The sequence below is a fragment of the Mycteria americana genome, chromosome 12, assembly GCF_035582795.1.
Source record: "Mycteria americana isolate JAX WOST 10 ecotype Jacksonville Zoo and Gardens chromosome 12, USCA_MyAme_1.0, whole genome shotgun sequence".
Taxonomy (NCBI): Eukaryota; Metazoa; Chordata; class Aves; order Ciconiiformes; family Ciconiidae; genus Mycteria; species Mycteria americana.
This window is the reverse complement of record NC_134376.1, coordinates 15393154-15415327: the sequence shown is the minus strand read 5'-3', so window position 1 is coordinate 15415327 and position 22174 is coordinate 15393154. Positions and strand designations below refer to the sequence as shown.

The 22174-nt window shown below is 39.6% G+C and overlaps 1 protein-coding gene across 5 annotated transcripts in view; it reads left to right on the top strand.

Annotated features, from left to right (window-relative positions):
• The window catches only part of RBFOX1 (RNA binding fox-1 homolog 1), a 270326-nt gene that overhangs the window by 111951 nt on the left and 136201 nt on the right, over positions 1 to 22174 (top strand). For all 5 annotated transcript variants that reach the window (XM_075515196.1, XM_075515194.1, XM_075515198.1 and 2 more), the window contains exon 2: positions 12653 to 12895. In XM_075515196.1, coding sequence (XP_075371311.1) covers positions 12653 to 12895 — 243 coding nt within the window. The remainder of the gene's footprint in view (positions 1 to 12652; positions 12896 to 22174) is intronic.

The following is a 22174-nucleotide window of genomic DNA, read 5'->3' as shown; positions in this document are numbered from 1 at the left end:
CCAGTTGTGACATTCAGCAGTTTAGAAATATATTTTGCATTGCATAGGCAAATCTTATTGCCATTTTTATCTCACCGGTGAGAAAAGCTTTACCTTTCTTCAGTATTGTGGCTTAGTTTGCTCATGGCAAACGTTGTTGGAGTAAACAGTTACTTGTTAATGCTATAACAGCATCTTGACATAAACGTTAACTGAAGTACACAAATTATCTCAGTGATAAACAAGCATAGAAAAGCGTAGCTGAGGCAGGAAGTCAGTCTGTCTGTTCCTTGTGCCCAATGATATTTTGATAGTCATTTTAATCTTAGAAGCAAATAACCTTGGAGATCATGTTCCGTCATTTCACTTCAGTGCCAAAAAATGACTGCTGCTTTAACTAGTATTAAACAAGATGGCGTTGCTGTGTTAGTCGGTCATTGCAGCTCAGGTCATCTATGTTCCATCTTAAATAACAAAATGGTGGAAATTTTAAAATTAAACAGAGATGGGAAATGGGCATTGTCTGAAAGCAATGGTAAAATAGTTAATTTCTAGATTCTTTGTATTTTATTTTTTCTGAAAATTTAAAGAAGAGAAACAGCAGAATGGTGAATTTCTTACCTATAAAACTATATTCAGCTCTGTTGAAATAACTTCATTTAATCAAAAGTTTATGGGCTTGAAGATCACAATTCTTGTCTCTTGGAACTGATAAGTATGATTTGTGGATTTATTGAATTCATAAATATTCTGCCAAATTTGTTCTAAATATTGAGGTCAGACGTATAAAACCAAAAATTCTGCCTGCTGAAAAGTTACAGGTAAAATGCAGAATATATGCAATTTCCCCATATATTTGGACATTATTGCATGGGATCTCCATGAACAATACACAGACGAAGGGGTTTTTTATGGGGGGGAAAAACGGAAATCATAGAATTTCATTTGCAATTTAAAAGATTTATAGTCTATGAACAGTCTGCTTCTAAGGGCAAATAACAAGGCAGTTAGTATTTAATGTAGATTACATTTCTGTGTTTTAATAGCTTTATTATATACAGACTAAAACTGAAAGGGGTTCAGTGAATGTGCAATGAACTTCACTCCCTCAAACCGTTATTCCATGATGCCCATGGTGCAGAACTTTGCACTTTTCCATATTGAACTACGTAAGGATTCTGATTCTTCAGTCCTCAGGTTTATCAAGGTGTCCCTGGATTGAGGCTCCATAGTTTAGTGTTATCTGCAAATTTGCTGAGGATGTACTCTTTGTCATTCTCCAAGTTGTTGAGCAATGTGAGACCCAGTATTGACCCTAAGGTATTCAACTTACTACTGGTCATGAGCCAGACATTAAGCCATTGATCTTAAAGCCTGACAGTCTAGCCAATTTTCAACCCATCTGACAGGCCAGCCCTTCCTTCCTTAGAAGGGCTTTATAAGCTTTACTGAAGTCAAGGTAGATTGTATCTGGTGCTTTAACTTTGTCCATGTGGCCAGTTATTTTTCTTTTTTGAAGACAACCAGGTTGATCAAGCACTGTTTTCCCATGAAAAATCCATGTTGACCATTTCAAATTACCTAAGTCTCCTTTGTGTGATTGGAAATGGATTCCAAAAGGATGTGCTCCATGATCTTTCCAAGGCCTGAGATGAGGCTCAATGGTCAGTAGTTCCTTGAATTGTCCTCCTTGCCTTTTAAAAAGACAGGAGTAATGTTGGCTTTTTGAGTCATCTTGGACTTCCCCTATCAGTATAATTTTTCATAGTTTAATAGGCATTGGCCCATGATCACGGTGATCTACTCCTTCTGCACCTTCTGTTGAATACCTTAAGGCTTCAAATATGTAAATACATCCAGCTTCACTAAGTAGTTCCTAACCTGTTGCATCTCCATTGTTCATTGTCTGTCTGCTTCGCTACCCATGCTGTCCATGGTTTGGCTGCAATGGTTTCAGATCAGACTTTACTTGAAAGAAAAAGGACATGAAGTACTTCATTATATTATGATGGCTTTGTCCTCCCTGCATCAACATTTTCCTTGAACTTTCTTTTGCAACAAGCAGACTTGGTATGTAGAATCCTTTCCTGTCACCCTTAATGTCTTCACTAGTCTTAGTTCCAGCTAGGCTGGACAAAAAAACCTTCCAGATTTTTGCCCTCAAGTACCTGAGCAATATTTTATGCTCCTCTTTTGTTGCCAAGCCTTGTTTCCATTGCTTGTATGCTCCCTTTTTGTGTCTTTCTTCATTGAGAAACTTTCTGCTTAGCCATGTGGGCCTCCTGCTAAGTATCTTCCTTCTTAATGGATGGTTTGTTCCTACATGCTGAAGTTCTTTTTAATCGATGGCTCAACCAGTCAGGCAGCTACCTTGGACAGTTTTCTCTCACAGGTGAACCTCTGGGATTCCTAACAATTCCCTGGGTAAGCTGAAATCTCTTTTCCTGAAGCCTAATTTTCTAACTCTGCTGCTTATCTTCCTGGTCTTCCTCCAAATTCCCAGACTCAGTCATGTCGCTGTGTTTATGGAGCTTACCACATAAATCGAACTCTTAAATTTACCTGGTTTAAACAAAGTAAAACAAAACAAAACAACTCCCACTGGTTCATTTGGGACAGTTTTACAGTAATCATTATCGCTTAACCTCGCTAGTTCAAGTGAACTGGCTTATAAAGCAGGCCTGTATACTTTGATGTTTGCAAACCAATAGCTAAGGAGGTATGATCTTCAGTCAGCTTTGCTGCTTAAGAAAACTTACGGCATTACATTCTCATTTCACTTACTAGCTGACTGTGTTCCTTGTTTTATTTCAGTAGAGCCAAGTAATGATCCTCCCATTTGTGATATTGAAACTTGGACCTGTTTCACATATAATGGATGAACTGTGGTTATTGTGGTACTGCCTTGGAAAATGATTCAGCATGAGGGATTATGAAGAGAAATGTCTCCTTTCTTTTCTGAGGCTAAATCACAGCTCATCAGTGAAAGATTGTGTCCCTGGTTAAAAAAGGTCATTCAAAGTGTTCAGTTCAAAGGGATGGCATGCCGGTTTGCACTCAAATAGCTGCTGCTGCCCTTCGGTATGCTTGTGTAACATTGCTCTGTCCCTGTAGCCTTGTTTTACTACAAATCTGAATAGCTAAGGCAAGCTGCGTTTTGCTGCAGTAACTTCAGGGGTGCTTTTGTGAAGCAGACAAAAGTCTGCTGGGCTGAACAGTGAAAACACTGTGCCTGTTTACAGTTCTGTTTTCTTGGTTCTCTGTGTGTAATACTTGGGACACACATCACTCATTCTGCCTAGGATTTTTTTAAAATATAAAATAATTTGTTTGTATATGAAAAATAACTAATTAGGTACACATGAAACTGTGATATGGTTTCTCCAGAGCAAATGGCCTTCAAACGTGTTGTCTCTGCACGTGACTGTAGGTTCACCGCTTACTGTGGCTAACAAAGCTGGTAAATACATTGTTATACTTTGTGGTATGTCCATTATGAAACCAATTGAAAAAGTGGTACATTTAATATAGTCTGGATGAGGCAGCATCTGTAAATTGGGAATAACTTTGTGTAACTCTTAACCTCAGCTAAATTAAGTTACCCGATTTAGACACTTTTAAAAAACACAACTGTATCCAATCCCAGTCTCTTGAGGAATTCAGTTAGGGGTTTTTTTGGAGTAAATTGCAATTGAGGTTTTGAATTCTACTTGCAACAAATCTTAAATGAATTATTTTAGCTATGTTACAAGAATTTCTCAGATTTCTAGAAATTATCTAACTGTTGAAAACCATCCACCTGCAACCAGATTTGATTGCTGTTCAGTTCCCCTCTGCAGTGTTCAATCTTTTGCAGTGTTCAATCCTTGACCAATAAGGTGGCATTTAGAGAAGTTTTTTTACTCAAATTCTGGAAATAGTTATGCTTGTGTGTAGGTTACAAGGTAGGAATAGTCTCAGTAGAGTCTAGAAGAAAGGCTTACAAAGCATGATGCAGGGTTGTGTCAAGACCAGACATAGTCTGGCTACATAAGCATGGTTTGTCACCTGGGCTAGTATATCTGGCTTCTCAGAAGCGCTAATGCATCCTAGTAAGATAGTCTTGCCAACACATCTCTGCTGCTTCCACTGCTTGAGCTATGAATAATATTTTTGTCTGTCGCTATAGAAGAAGGCCCAATGGTTCTTGCTTTGCAGACCTCCAGGCTAACATGGTTGCAGTGCCTGTTTCTTTCCTCTCACGCACAACATCAGTTGTGGTAGCTCTGAGATCTGTGTTAGCTAGATTGTAAGAACAGATTGATGTTTTTACAGTTGCCTGTTAAGGTCTGTAATTTACCACTTGGTCTATGTTGCCTTCTCTCTTGCAAATTGAAGACTTAAGATTATTAAGAAATGGTTTCTCAGGACAAAATATTTTATGTCAATATAGCCTCATATATGTCTGCTGCTTTGTCCTCTTTCTCCAACTCCCATTGATTGTTTCTTCAGTGCATTAACCTCTCACTTCTCTTGTCATAATTGCTTGTGAACTGATTCAGTTTTAAAAATCCCATATCTTCAATCAGTATTGCAGTAAAAAAAAAAAAAAAAAGGCTTTTTCAACCACTTTCTTAGATACTGCAAAATAAGAAAATGGACATATTAACTTTACTACAATTCAGCTTTAGGAGGTGGCAGTGATTTTCAATAAATTAATATATGAAAGAGAATAAAATTTCATTTCAGCAGAAAAATTGCAGATAAAATTAGAAAGCTTACATGCCTGTAGTAATTATTGTTTTAGAGGTGATGCAGAAGGCAGAGAAAAATACTCCTTTCTATCGAGATGTAGTTGTCAAGGCAGTGTTCCTCTACATATGATGAAAATGGTGCCATTTGGCAGAAAATTAAGACATGTCATAGTTCACAACATTAATTTGCATTGTTTGTGAAACCATTCTTGTTTTGCATGCACTATAGTGGTTTCCACTTTCATACTGCTCTGGCTGTGGATTAAACAAATGTAAATATATTTTTCTAAGAAAGCATTCCAAATCCATCTCAAAGAATTGAGATATTGTTTCTTGAGGAGAGAAAGCAGACTAGAAGTTGTAGTTAGTGTCTTCCTTGTCAGTAAATCCTTTGTGAGGAAAGTAATCAAATAGGATAAAAGTATAAAATCCATTTTGAAGCTATTCTGCTACTGTTGGAGCCACATGGAATCATAGAATAATTTAGGTTGGAAGGGAACTTCAGAGGCCATCTAATCCCAACATCCTTTTTAAATCAGGGGTAACTACACCGATCAGGTTGCTCAGGGGCTTGTGTGGAAAGTCTCCAAGATGTCACAGCCTCTCTGAGCAGCATGTTCCTGTGCTTAACTTCCCTCATATTCATTATTTTATTCTTCATAGCCAACCAGAATTTAGCTTCCTGCAACTTTTGACTGTTGCTTCTTGTTCTTTCACTCTGTACCTCTGAGAAAGATCTGGTTCTGTCTCTGTAACCATCCATTAAGTTGGAGAAGATGCACTTAAGTTGGCTGTTAACCCTCTCTTCTGCAGGCTATGCTGAACCAGCTCCCTCAGTCTCTCCTCGTGTCATGTGCTCTAGCCCTCCAGCTGTCTTAGCAACCCACCACTGGACTCTCCAGTTTGCAAATGTATCTCCTGTCCTGAGGGGCTCCAGACTGGACACAGTGTTCCAGATGCTGTCTCACAAGTGCTGTGAAGGGAGGAATGATCTCTTTCCTCCACCCGCTGGCTATCCTCTTGCTAATGCAGCCCTCTATGCAGTCAGCCTTTATTGCCTCAAAGGCAGACTGCTGATTCGTACTTAACTTTCAACAGTAAGTTGTAAGGTATTGCCTTGCAGATCTCACAGATCCTTTTCTGCAGAGCTGCTCCCTTGCCAGTCAGTCCACAGCCCGTACCAATGCATGGGGTTATTCTGTCCCAAGAGCAGGACTTTGATCAGGTTCTTGTCAGCCCATTCCTCTAGCTTATCAAGACCCCTATAACTGCTGCCCCTATTTGCTGTCATGTGTGAACTTGCATTCTGACACTTCAATACAAGTCTTTTATGAAGACGTTCAACAGTTTTGGACCTGGTCTGGATGCCCAAGGGATGGCACTCATAGCTGACTCACAGTTAGACTTCTAAATGTTGACGGCTACTCTCTTTAAAGGCCAGCACTCCAGGCAGCTTTTCGTGCACTTTGTATGTTGACAATCCAATCCTTCTTTCTTTGCTCCCCCCTCCCCCCCCCCCCCCCTTCTATTTGGGTACGAGGATGCTGCATCATCTTCTTCAATATGCTCCAGTAAAGGTGTAAAATAAGATTAGGTGTACTTTCCTATATTGACTTGTGGGAAAGGACAAGCTCCTTTTAGATGTGTCTTTTGAAATGTTTTAAGAATCAATTCTCATTGTGAAAATGCATTGTAGATACACCTGCTGAATACTCTAGATTCTCTTGCTATATGGGTCTTCAGGCAATTTTGGAGACTCGTGTTTTCAAAATGTGATGTAAAAATCTTTCCACGTGTTTAAAATAAAGTAAGATATTGGTTGATGGAATAGAAGGTTGAGCTGCAGTTGAAAAGACCTGTGTAAAATACCCAAGACTCAGAGCTGGAGAAAGTGAGGGACAGGCTGGAAACTTATGTTAAAAAAGAAGAAAGATTTACGTGGTAATGTGGAAGCAAAACAAATCAGTGTGACAGAGTCATGTCCATTTGGGCCATCGGAAATAGCAGGAGAAAGAATTGTCATGTAGGACAAGGAAAGCTAGTGTAATAAATCACAGCGTCACAATAGTAGTAGAAAGTTTCAGCAGTGACAATTGGAAAGAATGAAGGTGTCAGAGGGAATGCTTTCTTCGTATGTATCTATACATCCATAATGCTACGTGGTCTTGAATGCAGGCAGGAATTCAGACCAGGACTTAGTTTTTGGTAAGTTGTTTGCCGCCTTCTGTTAAATGTAAGTAAATGCATATAACCTTCCTGCTTTGCAGGGTGTTGTGATGTTTCATTTTTAGTCTGTTCCATACTTCAGGCACTGACACAAAGTGAACATTTTGTTTTCAAATGTATACGTAGCAGTAGCAAGAGCATGGACTTTTACTGGAATACAGTGTGTTATATGTGAAGAGGGCCAAAAGTAAATGTTTCTCTGTAATGGGAGTAAAGAGATGGTACTTTCTTGCAAAGGTAGTAATGAAATTCTCTTTTGCTTATGTACGATTACCTTTTCCCCTATGCTCTCTGAAAAGAAATTATTTTGCATTTATCTTTCTTACTTTTGAGGATACCCTTCTTTTGGAACAAGATTGTTTTTTAAATGAAATCTGAATTTGGCTCTGTACTGAACCTTCCAAAAAAGAGAGGTGGCTGGAGAATTCATTTTGTATGATTGCAGAAGCAAATGATCTGAGTCAAGTGGCCTGGTCAGATAATTAAGCTACAACAGAGAAAGCTCGCAGAGTCAGTCAGTTGTGATTATCGGTCCAGTGTGGTTGGATGTCTGATTCCTTCTGAAAAATTTGAAGTGGCTGCTTTTATTATCATTAATTGGGGATTGCCAGCAACAAATCTGGAAGAATTACACTGCCGCTTTAAAGAAATCAAATATACTTCGGCTGGAATATAAGTTTAATGATGAATTGATGGCTGTTTATCTGCTGTTCTGCGCACCCCTTAGAATTTGAACATTTGTAAGAATAATTCCCATGCTACATGTCTGCCCTGTTTCTGAATTCTTGTGTCTGTAGGCAGTCTGCGAGAGAGTGGCAATAAACGTGTATTCTTTGGGGCTGTCTGCATCTTCTTAGGTTGTTTTTTTCTTTATTACATGATTTAATTAAAGTTTAATAATTTTAAAACTACCTCCAGAACATCTAGGAAAGTTCCTTTAATAGTGAAGCATTAAGTTGCTTAAAGTGCCTCACAGAACTAAACCTTGGAAGCATTTCTGAAATATTTCCCCTGCTAAGCAAGAGGGATGTCATGAAATGAAACAAAAAAAGGAAACAATATTTCATTTGTATGGAAGGATGAAGTACATTTAATCTAAAACAGGCTTCTTCAATATTGATGGTTTACTTGTGGAGTTCAGCAATTTTAAAATAGAAATCTTATTGGTATTAACTCTACCACATGTAGGACGAATTAATCACATAGAAATACACACGTTGCTGTACGTCGTAGCTATCAAAAAGCCAAAGCACTGGAAGTTCAGGGGGTTTTGTAACTTTGAATACAGCTGTCTTAATTTTAAAACAAAAATGTTCAGCTTCTGGCAACTTACATAGTAACATTTCTAATGTTTTTTAAACAGCTATTAATGTAGTCAAGCTGTGTTTTTTCTTCTTCTGTGTGTAATCATCTGCTCAGTGGTGCACTCTATAACTAGTAGCAGGAGACAGAGGAGTGGCCTGCTGTGATTGATGGGGCGAGGCCCAGCAAACTGAAAGAGTCCCATCTGGATTAGGTTTTGGGAGCAGTCAGATGTTGAGAGGGAGGTCAGGAAGCCTTGCATTAGCTCCCCCTCCTTCAACACCCCTATCATCCACACTCATGCACGCATTACGTTGCTCACACGCCCTCATCCATAATTGATGCTTGCTTTGGGCAGATGCTGTATGGCCTGGGACTAGAGCAGCTGCTAAGTTTATGGAGAATAAAGGGAGCAGGATGGTACAGCAGGTATTTTCACTTTTATTTTCACTTGAAACTCTTGATTTTAGTCAAGCCAGGGCATTTCTTATAACCAGCTGCACCACTGCATGCAAGACTTCTAATACATGCTTTGTTGCTTAAGTCTGAAGGAGAGCAAACTATGGCGGTGATTATGTATCTCTGCTGTGCTTGATATATCTAACTGAGCCGTTCTTATAACCAGCAGGTTTACGGAGTAATGTTGCATTTTTCTTCTTTGTTTCCGTGCCCTAAGGATATGATGGAGTTTGGCTCATTTAACTACAGTATGAGAGGCTTTCTCTAAATGTGAAATATCTCTTGCCAAAGAAACAAAATGCACCAAACAGAAAATAGAGTAAAACAAACAATAAACCGTTAGTTAGACTTTAAAATGCAGGCAAGCAGAAAGGTTTTCATTGAATACATTTTTATGCTGCAAATGTGTTTTTAAAAAGGAACACTGCATAAGTAATGTTTTCTGTGCTCTGTCTTTTGTGTACAAACATAACAAGCTTGCTTTATTATGTTTTGACACTTTTCATGCATTTCTTAATTATGAAATCCTTTCAGAGCAGAAGATGCTGAAAAGGCATGTTGAGATCTGAGATACTAGCAGCATTTTAAATTCTAAGCTTTTCTTCAAGTAGAGTAATATATATGGAATAGGAGCAAATTCACTTACCTGCATCACCGGAATGCTTTCCTTCTTTGTTCTTTAAAGTTCAACATTTAACCAGAAGGCAATAAATTTGATTTTATACACTGCCACGTAAAGCATATTTTTCAGTTGAAATGTGGTTTTCATTAAAACTCAGGCCAGAACATTTAGCAGAGCCTGACTGTCTGCCATCCTTTGTTCTTCTTTCTGTTGCCAACAACTACTTTATTAAAAACCATGCACAAAGTGAGCATTAAGGGGTCATTTAATCTTAAAGATACTTGGAACTGAGTCTGAAGGGACAACTTCTGTTTAGCCTCTCATGCCTAGGTTGTATTAAGCGATGTCTGTGTACTGTCATCTGCAGTTTTCAGATTACTCTAATACCTGAGTACATAGGCTAATTTGGGATCAATATTTCCTGTTGCTTTGAGGGCCATTTCATATTTTCAGCTTAATGCATTAGATCTATTATTTCCCTTATTCATTTTAGGTCACTGTACTTTAAAGGGCACAATAAAGGGACATTTTAGGTGATTATATTTAAAGACTTTTTGGTTATTTAAAATCTATTCAAATATATCTGACTTTTGTATAGTCTGGGGTTTCCATCAACCGCTTGTATATACAAATGTGTGTTAGTTGACACTGCATTGTTCTTGATATAAATTCATATTCTAAACAATAAGCTATTGGCTTGATACCCATATAAGTAGTAAAGAACATGTTTGTACGTACATGCTTTTATACTACATTGTAATACTGTGTCTATTGAATTAATTGTGAATCACAAATTCACACTAATTTTAAAGGCTAGGAAAGGCTACACTAGACACTGATTTTAAGAAAACAAACCCCTGACCCTTCCTTTTTTACTTACTAATGGGGTCTCAGTTCTAAACAAGTGATACAGACCTCAGCTTAACAAGTCTAATGAAAGAGGTAGCAGAGTCTCAGCAATGTGAAGGTGCTGGAATTGCCAAAGCAGTTTGCCATTTTACGATAATCTAAAAAGTGAATCGTTTGGAATTGCTGGTAAAAATAATATAAAAATTCAACCCTCTTAATTAAATATTAGCTGTAATTAGCACTAAGTGTGAATGCTTTGAATATCAATTAGGGTCTCATGGAACTGCTGTCAATGTTAATGAGAAACAGTGGGGGTCTCAGCAACATCTGGCTTAGGACTCAAGGTAGTATAAAAACCTTTAGATCAAACGCACCTGGACATTAGCCCTTGGTCCCTTTGTTGCCATTATTGTTCTTTTTTAACAGCTGCTGACTCTAATGCCATGTTTAGCATCTGACATGAAGGAATAGCTTAAGGACCAGCAGTAACCAGCTACTGTGTTTCAAAGGCAGCCCAGTGAAAATGCTTATATAGGCACAAGTTCCATTTGCTGTTGTTCATTCTTGCCACTTGCTGGCTGAAGTCCTTTCTGAAACAGTTGATTAAAAATTTTATGGTCCCCTGCCTCCCCCACAAATTTAAAAAATACTTCTTTAACATTTAATACATGTCTCTGGTATAATCGAGTCATGGCTGGTTTTTACTTCACCTGGGTTTTTTTAAATAGTGAAAATATTAGATGAAAGAAATAAGAAAGGAACCTTGCCGTTCTAATGTAACGAGGTATAAGTATACATTTAGAAGAGTTTTTAACCTCCACTGAAATTTAAACAGGGCAAGTTTCCATGCAGCAATAACCTTGGAATGATTGTACATGTATGCAAATGGAACTTACTGGCTTAACCCTGCGAAGCAGGTAAATGTCACTGTTTTCATTTTAAAGATGGTTGAATGAAGCAATGTAAACTACTTGCTCAAGGCTATACACTAAAATAGTAGCAAAGATGGGATTAAAACTAGGGAGGGTTTGATTGCTGATATAAAGTTTTAATTTTTTAGGACACACTGAATGCCTTTTACAAAGGAAAATTTAATTTTCCCTTCTTAGCCTGCCATGTACCAAGGCTTATTCCTGTGCTGTGATTTTGCAAATTCTTAAAAGCTCTTGAGTTTAGGACCAGTTCAGGTAAGAGAACTGATGTCTTGAATTAGTTGAAATTGGCTGGAAATGTCCCTAAGTACGAAGTGCAAAAGAATGTCATTTATTCATCCAGCCTATTTTGAAATTAGGCAATCAAGGACTGATGAGTACAAATAAGCAAAATCCCTACAATAGTCCTGAGCAGGTACTTGTACGTGCTTTGGTGGGAAAATGACAGAGTATTTCAAAAACTAATTAAAGTTTTACTCAAATATTCATTTTTACATTACTTGATATTTAAAGGGATAATTTTATCTTGCAAATCAGCTCATTTGCATTTGGGATAGTCCCTGTATTAATGGCCTCTGATGCTGTGTCATCTGCAGCATCATGTTTTGGATATCTTTTATATAGGTTCTGAAAGATTGTTCTGTACATTTCCTCCCCTAGAATTATTACTATTTGGTATGACCAGAGCATTTAGTCAGAAGTCTCTGATAAGTTAACATGCTCGACTATCCTTTATTATATCAAACACAAAGGTGGATCTATCTATAAAGAGATGAGGGCATTTGTTTTTAATTGTATAGGCTTATTGTAATATGGAAATGAAATACTATTTTCTTCAAATGTAAAGCCTTTAAAGTTCTTAAATCTATTTCTTTTGACAGCGTACAACACAGAATTTTTCTTTTATGTTAACTTAAGATTTTGGACTGATGCATTTTTAGATTCAAATGTTTAATATTTTTATTGGATCTCATTATTTTTTTGCATTTGGGCATGCAGTTGCTCAATACAGTGTACCTCAAAGTATTTCCGAATATCTCATAGAGCATTTCATATAAATATTTTCCGTATATGGTTACATTAACAGTACACACCCAAATCCTGCTCTGTGTGTGGGTTGCATATACTGCGTTCTGCAAATGGCAAGTCAGAATGGCCCACGGACCGTGGGCTAACCTCATCAGAGCTCTGTATTGGCAGTTGTGCTCAGTAGCTTTTGGAATAAACTGAGCTTTGTCCCTCTTCACTGTCTGAGTTGGGGCATTAGTTCAGGTAGACTTCACTGACCTTTCCCAGTTAAAGAATAGTCTACAATTATCCAGAGAATAGCAGGTTTGTTTGTCTAATTACACTAAGATTTCATAGGGTTAGCAAAATGGATTTAATTCAGATAAGAAATTTGCTCCTCAGGAAACAACCATTGTGCTCTTTTCAGGCCAGCAAGCTTAGCAGAACGCTACCATCACTTTCTGTGTTACGTGTGCAGGATCTTTGCTTATTTTATCTCACCCCACATTTCTTCTTCCTTTTTTCTCCTTTGATTTTTACAGGGTAATCAGGAAGCTACAGCACCTCCTGACACAATGGCACAGCCTTATGCCTCAGCCCAGTTTGCTCCACCTCAGAATGGTATCCCTGCAGAATACACAGCCCCACATCCTCATCCAGCTCCAGACTACACAGGCCAAACCACTGTTCCAGAGCACACGTTAAACATGTACCCTCCTGCTCAGACACACTCTGAACAGAGTGCAGCTGACACAAATGCACAAACTGTCTCCGGCACAGCCACAGTAAGTCAAGGTTTCAGCTATTCCTAAAGCAGTATGTTTCCAGTTACATGTGTATTTATGGATAACATTTATTCTTATGTTACACTTAATAGTTTTGCACTTCATTTCTGTTAGGTTTACTCACCATTTCAAGGTTGAAAGTCTGTCAGAGTTTGTCATTGAACTTGCAGAATATAATTTTGCTGCTTTTGGAGCCTCTTAGTAAGTGTGGGAGCTTTGTAGAATCTCTAGTTTCCTTTTCTACAGTGTTAGACACACAAAATGATTAATAGCAAGCTCATGAATCATACAATAAAGTTTGACTAAGTCCAATATGGAAAAACATTGCAAAAGAGTGTGTGTAAGCATTCATTTGGGGAAAAAAAACCAAACCAAACCAAACCAAACCAGACTCATTTTGTTATTTTTAATGATCTCTGTATTTTTGACACTTCTGAGTAGTTTTTCATAGAAGTGTTCATTGAATGATACCGTATCGAAATTACTTGCGGAACCGCGTGAATGAGTATTGTGAAGAGCATGTCTGTAATACTGTGTTTTCTAGAGAGCTTGTTTGTGCAGCCATTACCAAAGTTGTGTGTGGATCTGTGCTCAACAGAGCAGAAATGATAGACTTTTTCCTTCTATTTGATTTATATATGAAGTTCTGAAGTGTCATGAATTATGCAAGAGACTCTTTGGATGGCCCTACCTTGTAATTTAAGTCACAAATTTCACACACTGGTAGTTTAGTGCTTCTGTCTTAATTCTAGATTGGGACCCAATATATCCAGTGCCAACAGCTGGCAGATTTCTGAGCCATCAACCACCTGCGTTACATGTGTAGAATCTAGCAGAGAACAGACAGCACACTGCAATTTGAGCATGCGCTTGAAACGTCTCTACTAGCTGTCCTCGTCCTTGCCGCAACCATGCTCCATACCTCCTCTTACCTCCCGTTCCTCCCCTGGCATATATCCAACCTGAAAAGTTTCATGCATTAGGGCAAGAGGAAAGGGAAAGCGTGTTCCCTTAAAAGAGTTGTTCTGAAGATTTATGTTTATTGCCATGTCACTAATTTCTTTATATGGGTATGAACAAGCAAGAAAAGCAATAGCAATAGCAAAAGCACAAAAGGATATTCCTTGCTATTATCATGGAGATGTCCTTGTGAATTAATTACACAGTTTTGTGGCTTATGCAGTAAAATGTTTCAGTCCTTTTAGTTTTGACTTGGTAACTTTTTATTGCCCTGATTGGCCCTTTGCTCTAGTAGCGTGAGAAAGTTTAAGTTGAAGAGCATCCTTTTTATCTATATCTCATGGTATTCTTTGCAGCTCTGCAGTGTCCCCTCTTATTCATCTCTTTGCTAAGTTAACTTCCTGGTTCTTTCCAGCTTTTTAAATTTTCTTCCATAATCATTTTTAATTGTTGTCAAACTCTTGTCATATGCCACTGTCATTAGTTTAGAGCAGGAACCCTAAGCTGAATGGATACTCCAGAAGAGATTGGCTATTGACTAAATATATAGTCTTTCCTACTGTCCCTGTCTCATTCTTTTTATATTCTACTATTTTGCTTGCTCTTTTGACCACTGCTGCACACTGAACAGTCCGCTGTGATGCCCAGCTCAGCCTTTTCCTATTTTGAAACTGTCGGTCTGTTTGCCATTCAGTTCTGACGTAAAAGGCTGTCCGTGCTAAAATCAACGGTAAAACGCCTGTTGATGCGCGTGGGACAGGAGCTCATCCCTCATCATTCATTGCTTTCAATTTATTGTGTTTCCTCACCCCTTTTTGATTTTTCAGTTTGAAGAAGTGTTAGTCTCTTTATCAGAAAAGTCAGGTATGTGTTTTTCCACCATCTTCCATGGTAAAGGCTGATGAAAAGAAATAATTTGGATTGTCAGCAATAGCCCTTATCTTCTTCAAGTGCTCTATTCAATCCCAGCTCTAGCAAATCCAGTGACTCCCTTGAAAGTTCCTGCTTCTGATATACTAATAGGCTTTATTGTTATTTGTTTTTGGATCCTTTGCTATCTACTCTTATTTCCTTTGCCTTCCTAATATCCAACTTGTGTTTTACCTGTCATACACTTTCTCCCTTCTGGTTCCGCTTGGAGTGAACTTCCATTCTCTGAAGAATAACACTTCAATTCCACTAACCTTCTGTGTTTGGGGAGTATAGTATAGCTACTTGCTCTTTTTATTATGGATCCTTTTCTTGCCTTCCTGTTTCTTACAGAGGAATGCGCATAACTTTTTGAAGTAGCTCCCATGCTGTTTATAAAGAATTAGATTTCCTTACTTTTGACTTTAGGGTATTTTTGAGAAAGTTTTGTTATGTTTTGTTTTCTTTTAAAAAAAAAATAATTCTAAATTGCAATGTTATATTGAAAGTTGTGGATACTATCCCTCCCTGGAGAAAAATGCACTGAAAATACAAGTTTACAAGAAGTGTGTATCTATGGATCTACATTGTTCAAAGTAGCCTTGACATTTAACATATTACTCACCAGTTAGTTTTACAAATTTACAGTCAAAGATTGTTTGCACAATTTAATTATGGGTACCAAGATCTAGAATCTGTTATGCTGTGTCTCATTAGCATTGCACTTAAGACATTGAAGAGACATTATAAATAGGTATATGCACATTTGGCAGATTTGACATGGGCTTTGTGATATTATGAGGGTCCAGCTGTGTACATCTCTCTGTAGGTTTAATAATACGTGTTTTTACTATGAAATAGAGTTTCAATAGCACTGTGTCAACATTGTAACTCCATGTGGTCTTTATTGTTGAAGGAAAAAAATTATGTTTCTTTCCAGTTCCTGCTAGCTCTCTGAATAGTTGGTTTCCAGTCTTAAAGAATCATAGAATCATAGAATGTTTTGGGATGGAAGGGTTGGACTTAAAGATCATTTAGTTCCAACCCCCCCCCCCCCGCCAAGGGCAGGAACACCTTCCACTAGACCAGGTTGCTCAAAGCCCCATCCAGCCTGGCCTCAAACACTTCCAGGGTTGGGGCATCCACAACTTCTCTGGGCAACCTGTTCCAGTGCCTCACCACCCTCATAGTGAAGAATTTCTTCCTTATATCTTATCTAAATCTACCACCCTCTTTCAGTTTAAAGCCATTACCCCTTGTCCTATCACTACAAGCCCTTGTAAAAAGTCCCTCTCCAGCTTTCTTGTAGGCCCCTTCAGGTACTGGAGGGCTGCTATAAGGTCTCCCCGGAGCCTTCTCTTCTCCAGGCTGAACAACCCCAACTCTCTCAGCCTGTCTTCATAGGAGAGGTGCTCCAGCCCTCTCATCATCTTCGTGGCCCTCCTCTGGACTCACTCCAACAGGTCCATGTCCTTCTTATGCTGGGGGCCCCAGAGCTGGACACAGTACTCCAGGTGGGGTCTCACAAGAGTGGAGTAGAGGGGTGAGAATCACCTCCCTTGACCTGCTGGTCACGCTTCTTTTGATGCAGCCCAGGATACAGTTGGCTTTCTGGGCTGCAAGCGCACATTGCCAGGTCATGTTGAGCTTCTCATCAGCCAACACTCCCAAGTCCTTCTCCTCAGGGCTGCTCTCAATCCATTCTCCGCCCAGCCTGTATTTGTGCTTGGGATTGCCCTGACCCATGTGCAGGACCTTGCACTTGACCTTGTTGAACTTCATGAGATTCGCACGGACCCACCTCTCAAGCCTGTCAAGGTCCCTCTGGATGGTATCCCTTCCCTCCAGCGTGTTGACTGCACCATACAGCTTGGTGTTGTTGGCAAACTTGCTGAGGGTGCACTCAATCCTGCTGTCCATGTGGCCAACAAAGATATTAAACAGCGCCAGTCCCAATACCGACCCCTGAGGAATGCCACTTGTCTCTGGTCTCCACTTGGACATGGAGCTGTTGACCGCTACTCTTTGAGTGCGCCCATACAGCCAATTCCTTATCCACTGAGTGGTCCATCTGTCAAATCCATGTCTCTCCAATTCAGAGACAAGGGTGTCGTGCAGGACAGTGTCAAATGCTTTGCACAAGTCCAGGTAGATGACGTCAGTTGCTCTTCCCTTATCCACCAACACTGTAACCCCATCATAGAAGGCCACCAAATTTGTTAGTTGTGGTTTGCCCTTAGTGAAGCCATGTTGGCTGTCACCAACCACCTCCTTATTTTCCATGTGCCTTAGTATAGTTTCCAGGAGGGTCTGCTCCATGATCTTGCCAGGCACAGAGGTGAGACTGACTGATCTGTAGTTCCCCAGGTCTCCCTTTTTTCCCTTTTCAAAAATGGGGGTTATGTTTCCCCTTTTCCAGTCAGTGGGAACTTCACCGGACTGCCACAACTTCTCAAATATGATGGATAGTGACTTAGCAACTTCATCCACCAGTTCCCTCAGGACCTGCGGATGCATCTCATCAGGCCCCATGGACTTGTGCACCTTCAGGTTCCTTAGATGGTCTTGAACCTGATCTTCCCCTGCAGTGGGTGGTTCTTCATTCTCCCAGTCCCTGCCTTTCCCTTCTGCGACTTGGGCGGTGTGGTTCCAGCACTTGCCGGTGAAGACTGAGGCAAAAAAGTCATTGAGTACCTCAGCTTTCTCCATATCCCAGGTAACCAGGTCTCCTGTTTCCTTCCGGAGAGGGCCCACATTTTCCCTAGTCTTCCTTTTATCACTGACATACCTATAGAAGCTTTTCTTGTTGCCCTTGACATCCCTGGCCACATGTGTAATTCTATCAGGGCTTTAGCTTTCTTAACCTGATCCCCTGGCTGCTCGGACAATTTCTCTGTATTCCTCCCAGGCTACCTGTCCTTGCTTCCACCCTCTGTAGGCATCCTTTTTGTGTTTGAGTTTGCCCAGGAGCTCCTTGTTCATCCACGCAGGCCTCCTGGCATTTTTGCCTGACTTCCTCTTTGTTGGGATGCATCAATCCTGAGCTCGGAGGAGGTGATCCTTGAATATTGACCAGCTTGCTTGGGCCCCTCTTCCCTCCAGGGCTTCATCCCATGGTACTGTACCAAGCAGATCCCTGAAGAGACCAAAGTCTTCTCTCCTGAAGTCCAGGGTAGTGAGCTTGCTGTGCGCCCTCCTCGCTGCCCTAAGGATCTTGAACTCCACCATTTCATGGTCACTGCGGCCAAGGCTGCCCTTGGGCTTCACATTCCCCACCAGCCCCTCCTTGTTGGTGAGAACAAGGTCCAGCATAGCACCTCTCCTCATTGGCTCCCCTGTCACTTGGAGAAGGAAGTTATCATCAACACATTCCAGGAACCTCCCAGATTGCTTATGTCCTGCTGTGTTGCTCCTCCAACAGATATCGGGGTGGTTGAAGTCTCCCATGAGGACCAGGGCTTGTGAGCGTGAGGCTGCTCCTATCTGTCTATAGAGGGCCTCATCCATTTGGTCTTCCTGGTCAGGTGGCCTGTAGAAGACCCCCACTATAATGTCACCTGTCCTGCCCTCCCTTTAATCCTGACCCATAAGCTCTTGGTCAGCTCCTCATCCATCCCCAGGTGGAGCTCCATGCACTCCAGCTGGTCATTGACATAGAGGGTGACACCCCCTCCTCATCTCCCCTGCCTGTCCTTCCTAAAGAGACTGTATCCTTCCGTTCCAACGCTCCAGTCATAGGAGCCATCCCACCACATCTCCGTGATGCCAATAAGATCATAGCCCTGCAGGCGTGCGCATGTGTCTAACTCCTCTTGTTTATTCCCCACGATACGTATGTTTGCATAGAGGCATTTAAGCTGGGCCCCCGGTGAAGCTGACTTACTGGCTGGAGCAGCTGGAATTCCTTTGTGCTGCTCTTCAGGTGCTCTCCTGCTGACCTGTGATCCTTCTCCAGGCTCTGGGCATCTATTGCTGGCACTGGCATCAAACTGGTAGGAGTGGGATGGGTTGAGGTTTCCCTCCCCCAGCAACTTTAGTTTAAAGCCCTCTTCACCAGCTTGGCAAGCCTATGACCGAAGATGCTCTTCCCCTTCTCTGACAGATGGACCCCAACAGCCCCCAGGTAGACCAGGTTTCTCAAAGTGAGTCCCATGGTCTAAGTAGCCGAACCCCTGGCTGTGGCACCAGTCCTGTAACCATTTGTTGATTCGCCAGATTCAACTGGCCCTTTCAAACCCCTTCCCTTTGACTGAGAGGGTTGGTGAAAAAACTACTGGTGCCCCAGAGTCCCTTACTGCTGCTCCCAGGGCTCTGTAATCCTTCTTGATTTTAAGTGTAACTGATATGAGGACATAGTGGCATTTGTTTCGTAGGTTCCAATGTTTTTACATAGTTTCCTTTCAGTAAGCTGTATTATATGCATTTAAAAGAATACTCAATTGATCAATCATTCACAAAAGAATACTGTTGTGATTAATGTAGATTAGACAAGCTGTTGGAGGCAAGACCAGTTTTTGAATTTTCTTGTTCACATGCATATTTATGTACATGTGAAGCTGGATATACCACTAAAATTTTGAAATATGAAGCTAATAAACTGCAGGGCAATTACCTAATTTGTAGAACTACTACGGGAAGTGACTTAACCTCATCCTTGAAGGACTTAATCCACGCTGAGGCTAGACACATACCCTGGCTTTCTCTGTATGTCCCAGTTTCTTTCTTTTTCTCTGAAAGAATCATACACTGAAGCTAGAGCTCACATTGCATCTAGTGCAACCTAAACCCCAATAAAGATAAAAATAAATAGGTTCCACACAACTTCTCTTGAATCCTTTACTGCAACACAGAGTGTGATCCTGGCCCAGCTGTAACCTCTGTCGGTATCCCCATTTGCTGCAAACTGAACAAGATTCCAATCATCCGTTTTATTACAGGTTTGCAATTTTGTACACCGTAGAGTGCTATTAATATAGAAAGTCTGTAGACTTGATTTCCTTATGAGTAGACTCTATAGGCTCTAGTAAAGGTTTCCTGTGGTGTCTTTGGTCATTCAGAGCCTTTTAAAACAGGTGTAAAGTACTACCAAGCCAAAAAGACAGTGCTTTAAACTGACCTTGAGTTGGTGTGGGACATTAATGAATACAGCCTTCCAGAACATACAGTATTTTCTATATGCTATGAAAGCAGACAAATCTGATCAGAAGAGAATGTATGCTTTTCTTTGATTAACACTAAAATATTTTGTTGAGAACTTAATATGAAGGGATCCTTTTTTTCCTCTTGGATTTTACTTTTTATAACAAAACATTGCAGGAACCCTTTCATACCTTGAGCTTCTCCAGGGACCATGCATAATATCTGAATATACTGCTCTGGGTATCTTTTGTCGTTTGTAGCACTGACTTTCTGTGGACATCCAACTAGCATCTACTGGCTGGGCATCTACCCTGTCAAACGCCATGCCATTTTCCTTACACTTCTCTCTTAGTTTAATTCCAAAGTTCTTTGCAGTTAAGAAAGAATATTTTCTTGCTTGCTTTTGCTCGAATTGACTAACAAGCACTTCGAAAATTGCAGTTAAGGAGTACAGAATGTTCTGATATTGTTAAGATTTTACTTTTCTGCATGTTACGCTTAACTAATTCAAATATAATTTAATGGACGTTCATTTAGCAGTGAAGATGTGGGATTAGAAATGCTCTTGTACTTCCAAAAGTGTATTTGCTAGTGAAAATTTTTAATCTATCATTTTGATAAAATAGTGTAAAACAGTATTCTGTTAGGGTAAGTATTGGTCATAAGAGGTGCTTAGATTGTATGTATAGGGATTGCTAACTTTGTATTTTGATGCAATGAGAGAGAAAATGTACAGGATGAAAGGGAAGTAAATGTTTTAAGACAGGATGATATAATATGAAATAATATGAAATTATGAGCTGAAATAATATGAAATAATATGAAATCATCTGTAGGTAATAAAATACTGTCAAAAGTTACTTTGAGTCTTCTCTGAATAATACGGTTTTCATCTTTCTGGGTCAATATGTTTGTTTAACTTTATTCAAGGAAGTAGTCCATCTGAGTATACGCATAATCTATACTCATCCAGAACTGGGTTATTTAAGCACTGGTAGACTTTTGAAGTTGCATAGCATCACATGTGCTTTTAGTCATTAACAAAAATAGTAAATTGCTTCTTTCAAGAAGGATGGATCAATGATAAGTGTGTTACAAAGTTATGGTAAAACTAACATGTCTGACGATTTTGCAGAGTGGGTTTGAGTGTTATGTTACATAGTTACATATTTTAAAGGATTTTTAAGTAAGACATTTGATCATTCTATGAAACGAAATCACCTTTTACCTGTGTACATATATATATGCAAACATATTGTACATATATATTCTGGGAGTACAGCTTGATCAATTTTTGCCTGTTCAATTTATGCATGACTTCTGTTGGTGTCAGTGGGAGATGAGTATCTAAATACAAAGGGCGTTAACCGGGCATGTGTAAGAAAGCAGGTAATAGTAAAGTAAATGTGGTTTCTCTAGTGTTTCCTATTCTAAGTATATTATACTAATAATGGAAGTAAATATCATCATCAGGTAAAAACTGAGTGTAATAAAGTTCTGTGTTTTATGTGTATATGTGTGCGTATAAAAAATATTCTGCTCTAAACTTAAGTCTGCTTTTGTATTAGAGGAAACTTGAGGTCATTGTGCAGTCTTTCTGCCGTGGACTGTGACTTCACCAGATTTCACAAGCTGAAAAGCCTTGATAAGTTGTGTGCTCAGAATACAATCCTCGAGGGAAAATGCAGTTTACTTGGAGGAGTGTTGGTGATTCAGTGCATAGAGCTTTTCTGTCTAAGGTGGTTCTGAATCAATACCCAGCATGGCATTAGTGGATGCAGTGCTGCTGAAGCCCTGTAGAAGACATGTAGTGCAGAGGTGTGGGTTGTCTGTGATCACTGAAGATGATGAGGTATTTTTTACATAACTCCTCTGTTACGACTAAATTTCAGATTGATTACTACCAAAATTCCTCCTGTAGCATCCATTGAACTTGAAACTCTTCTGTGTGAAAATAATTGATATATTAGATACTAGATGTCTGTTGTTACAGTTGCTCTGCTTTACCTTGAAATTTTGTATATTCTTTGAGATGTAATGGTTTGTAAGTTTGATGGTTTCTTTTCTTGCTGTTTATTATGCCTAGGTTTGTGCATTCTTTAGTCATGCTGCATAGGCCATCTCTTCATCTAAGGATTTGGGAAGGCTTAGTGATACTCTAGACTGAAAAATTATTTACCATGTTGGACTTGGTTGTTTTGGGGAAGAGAAAGATGTACAACCTTTGCTTTTTTTTTTTTTTTTTGGTACTGATTTCTCTGTTGCGCTTTT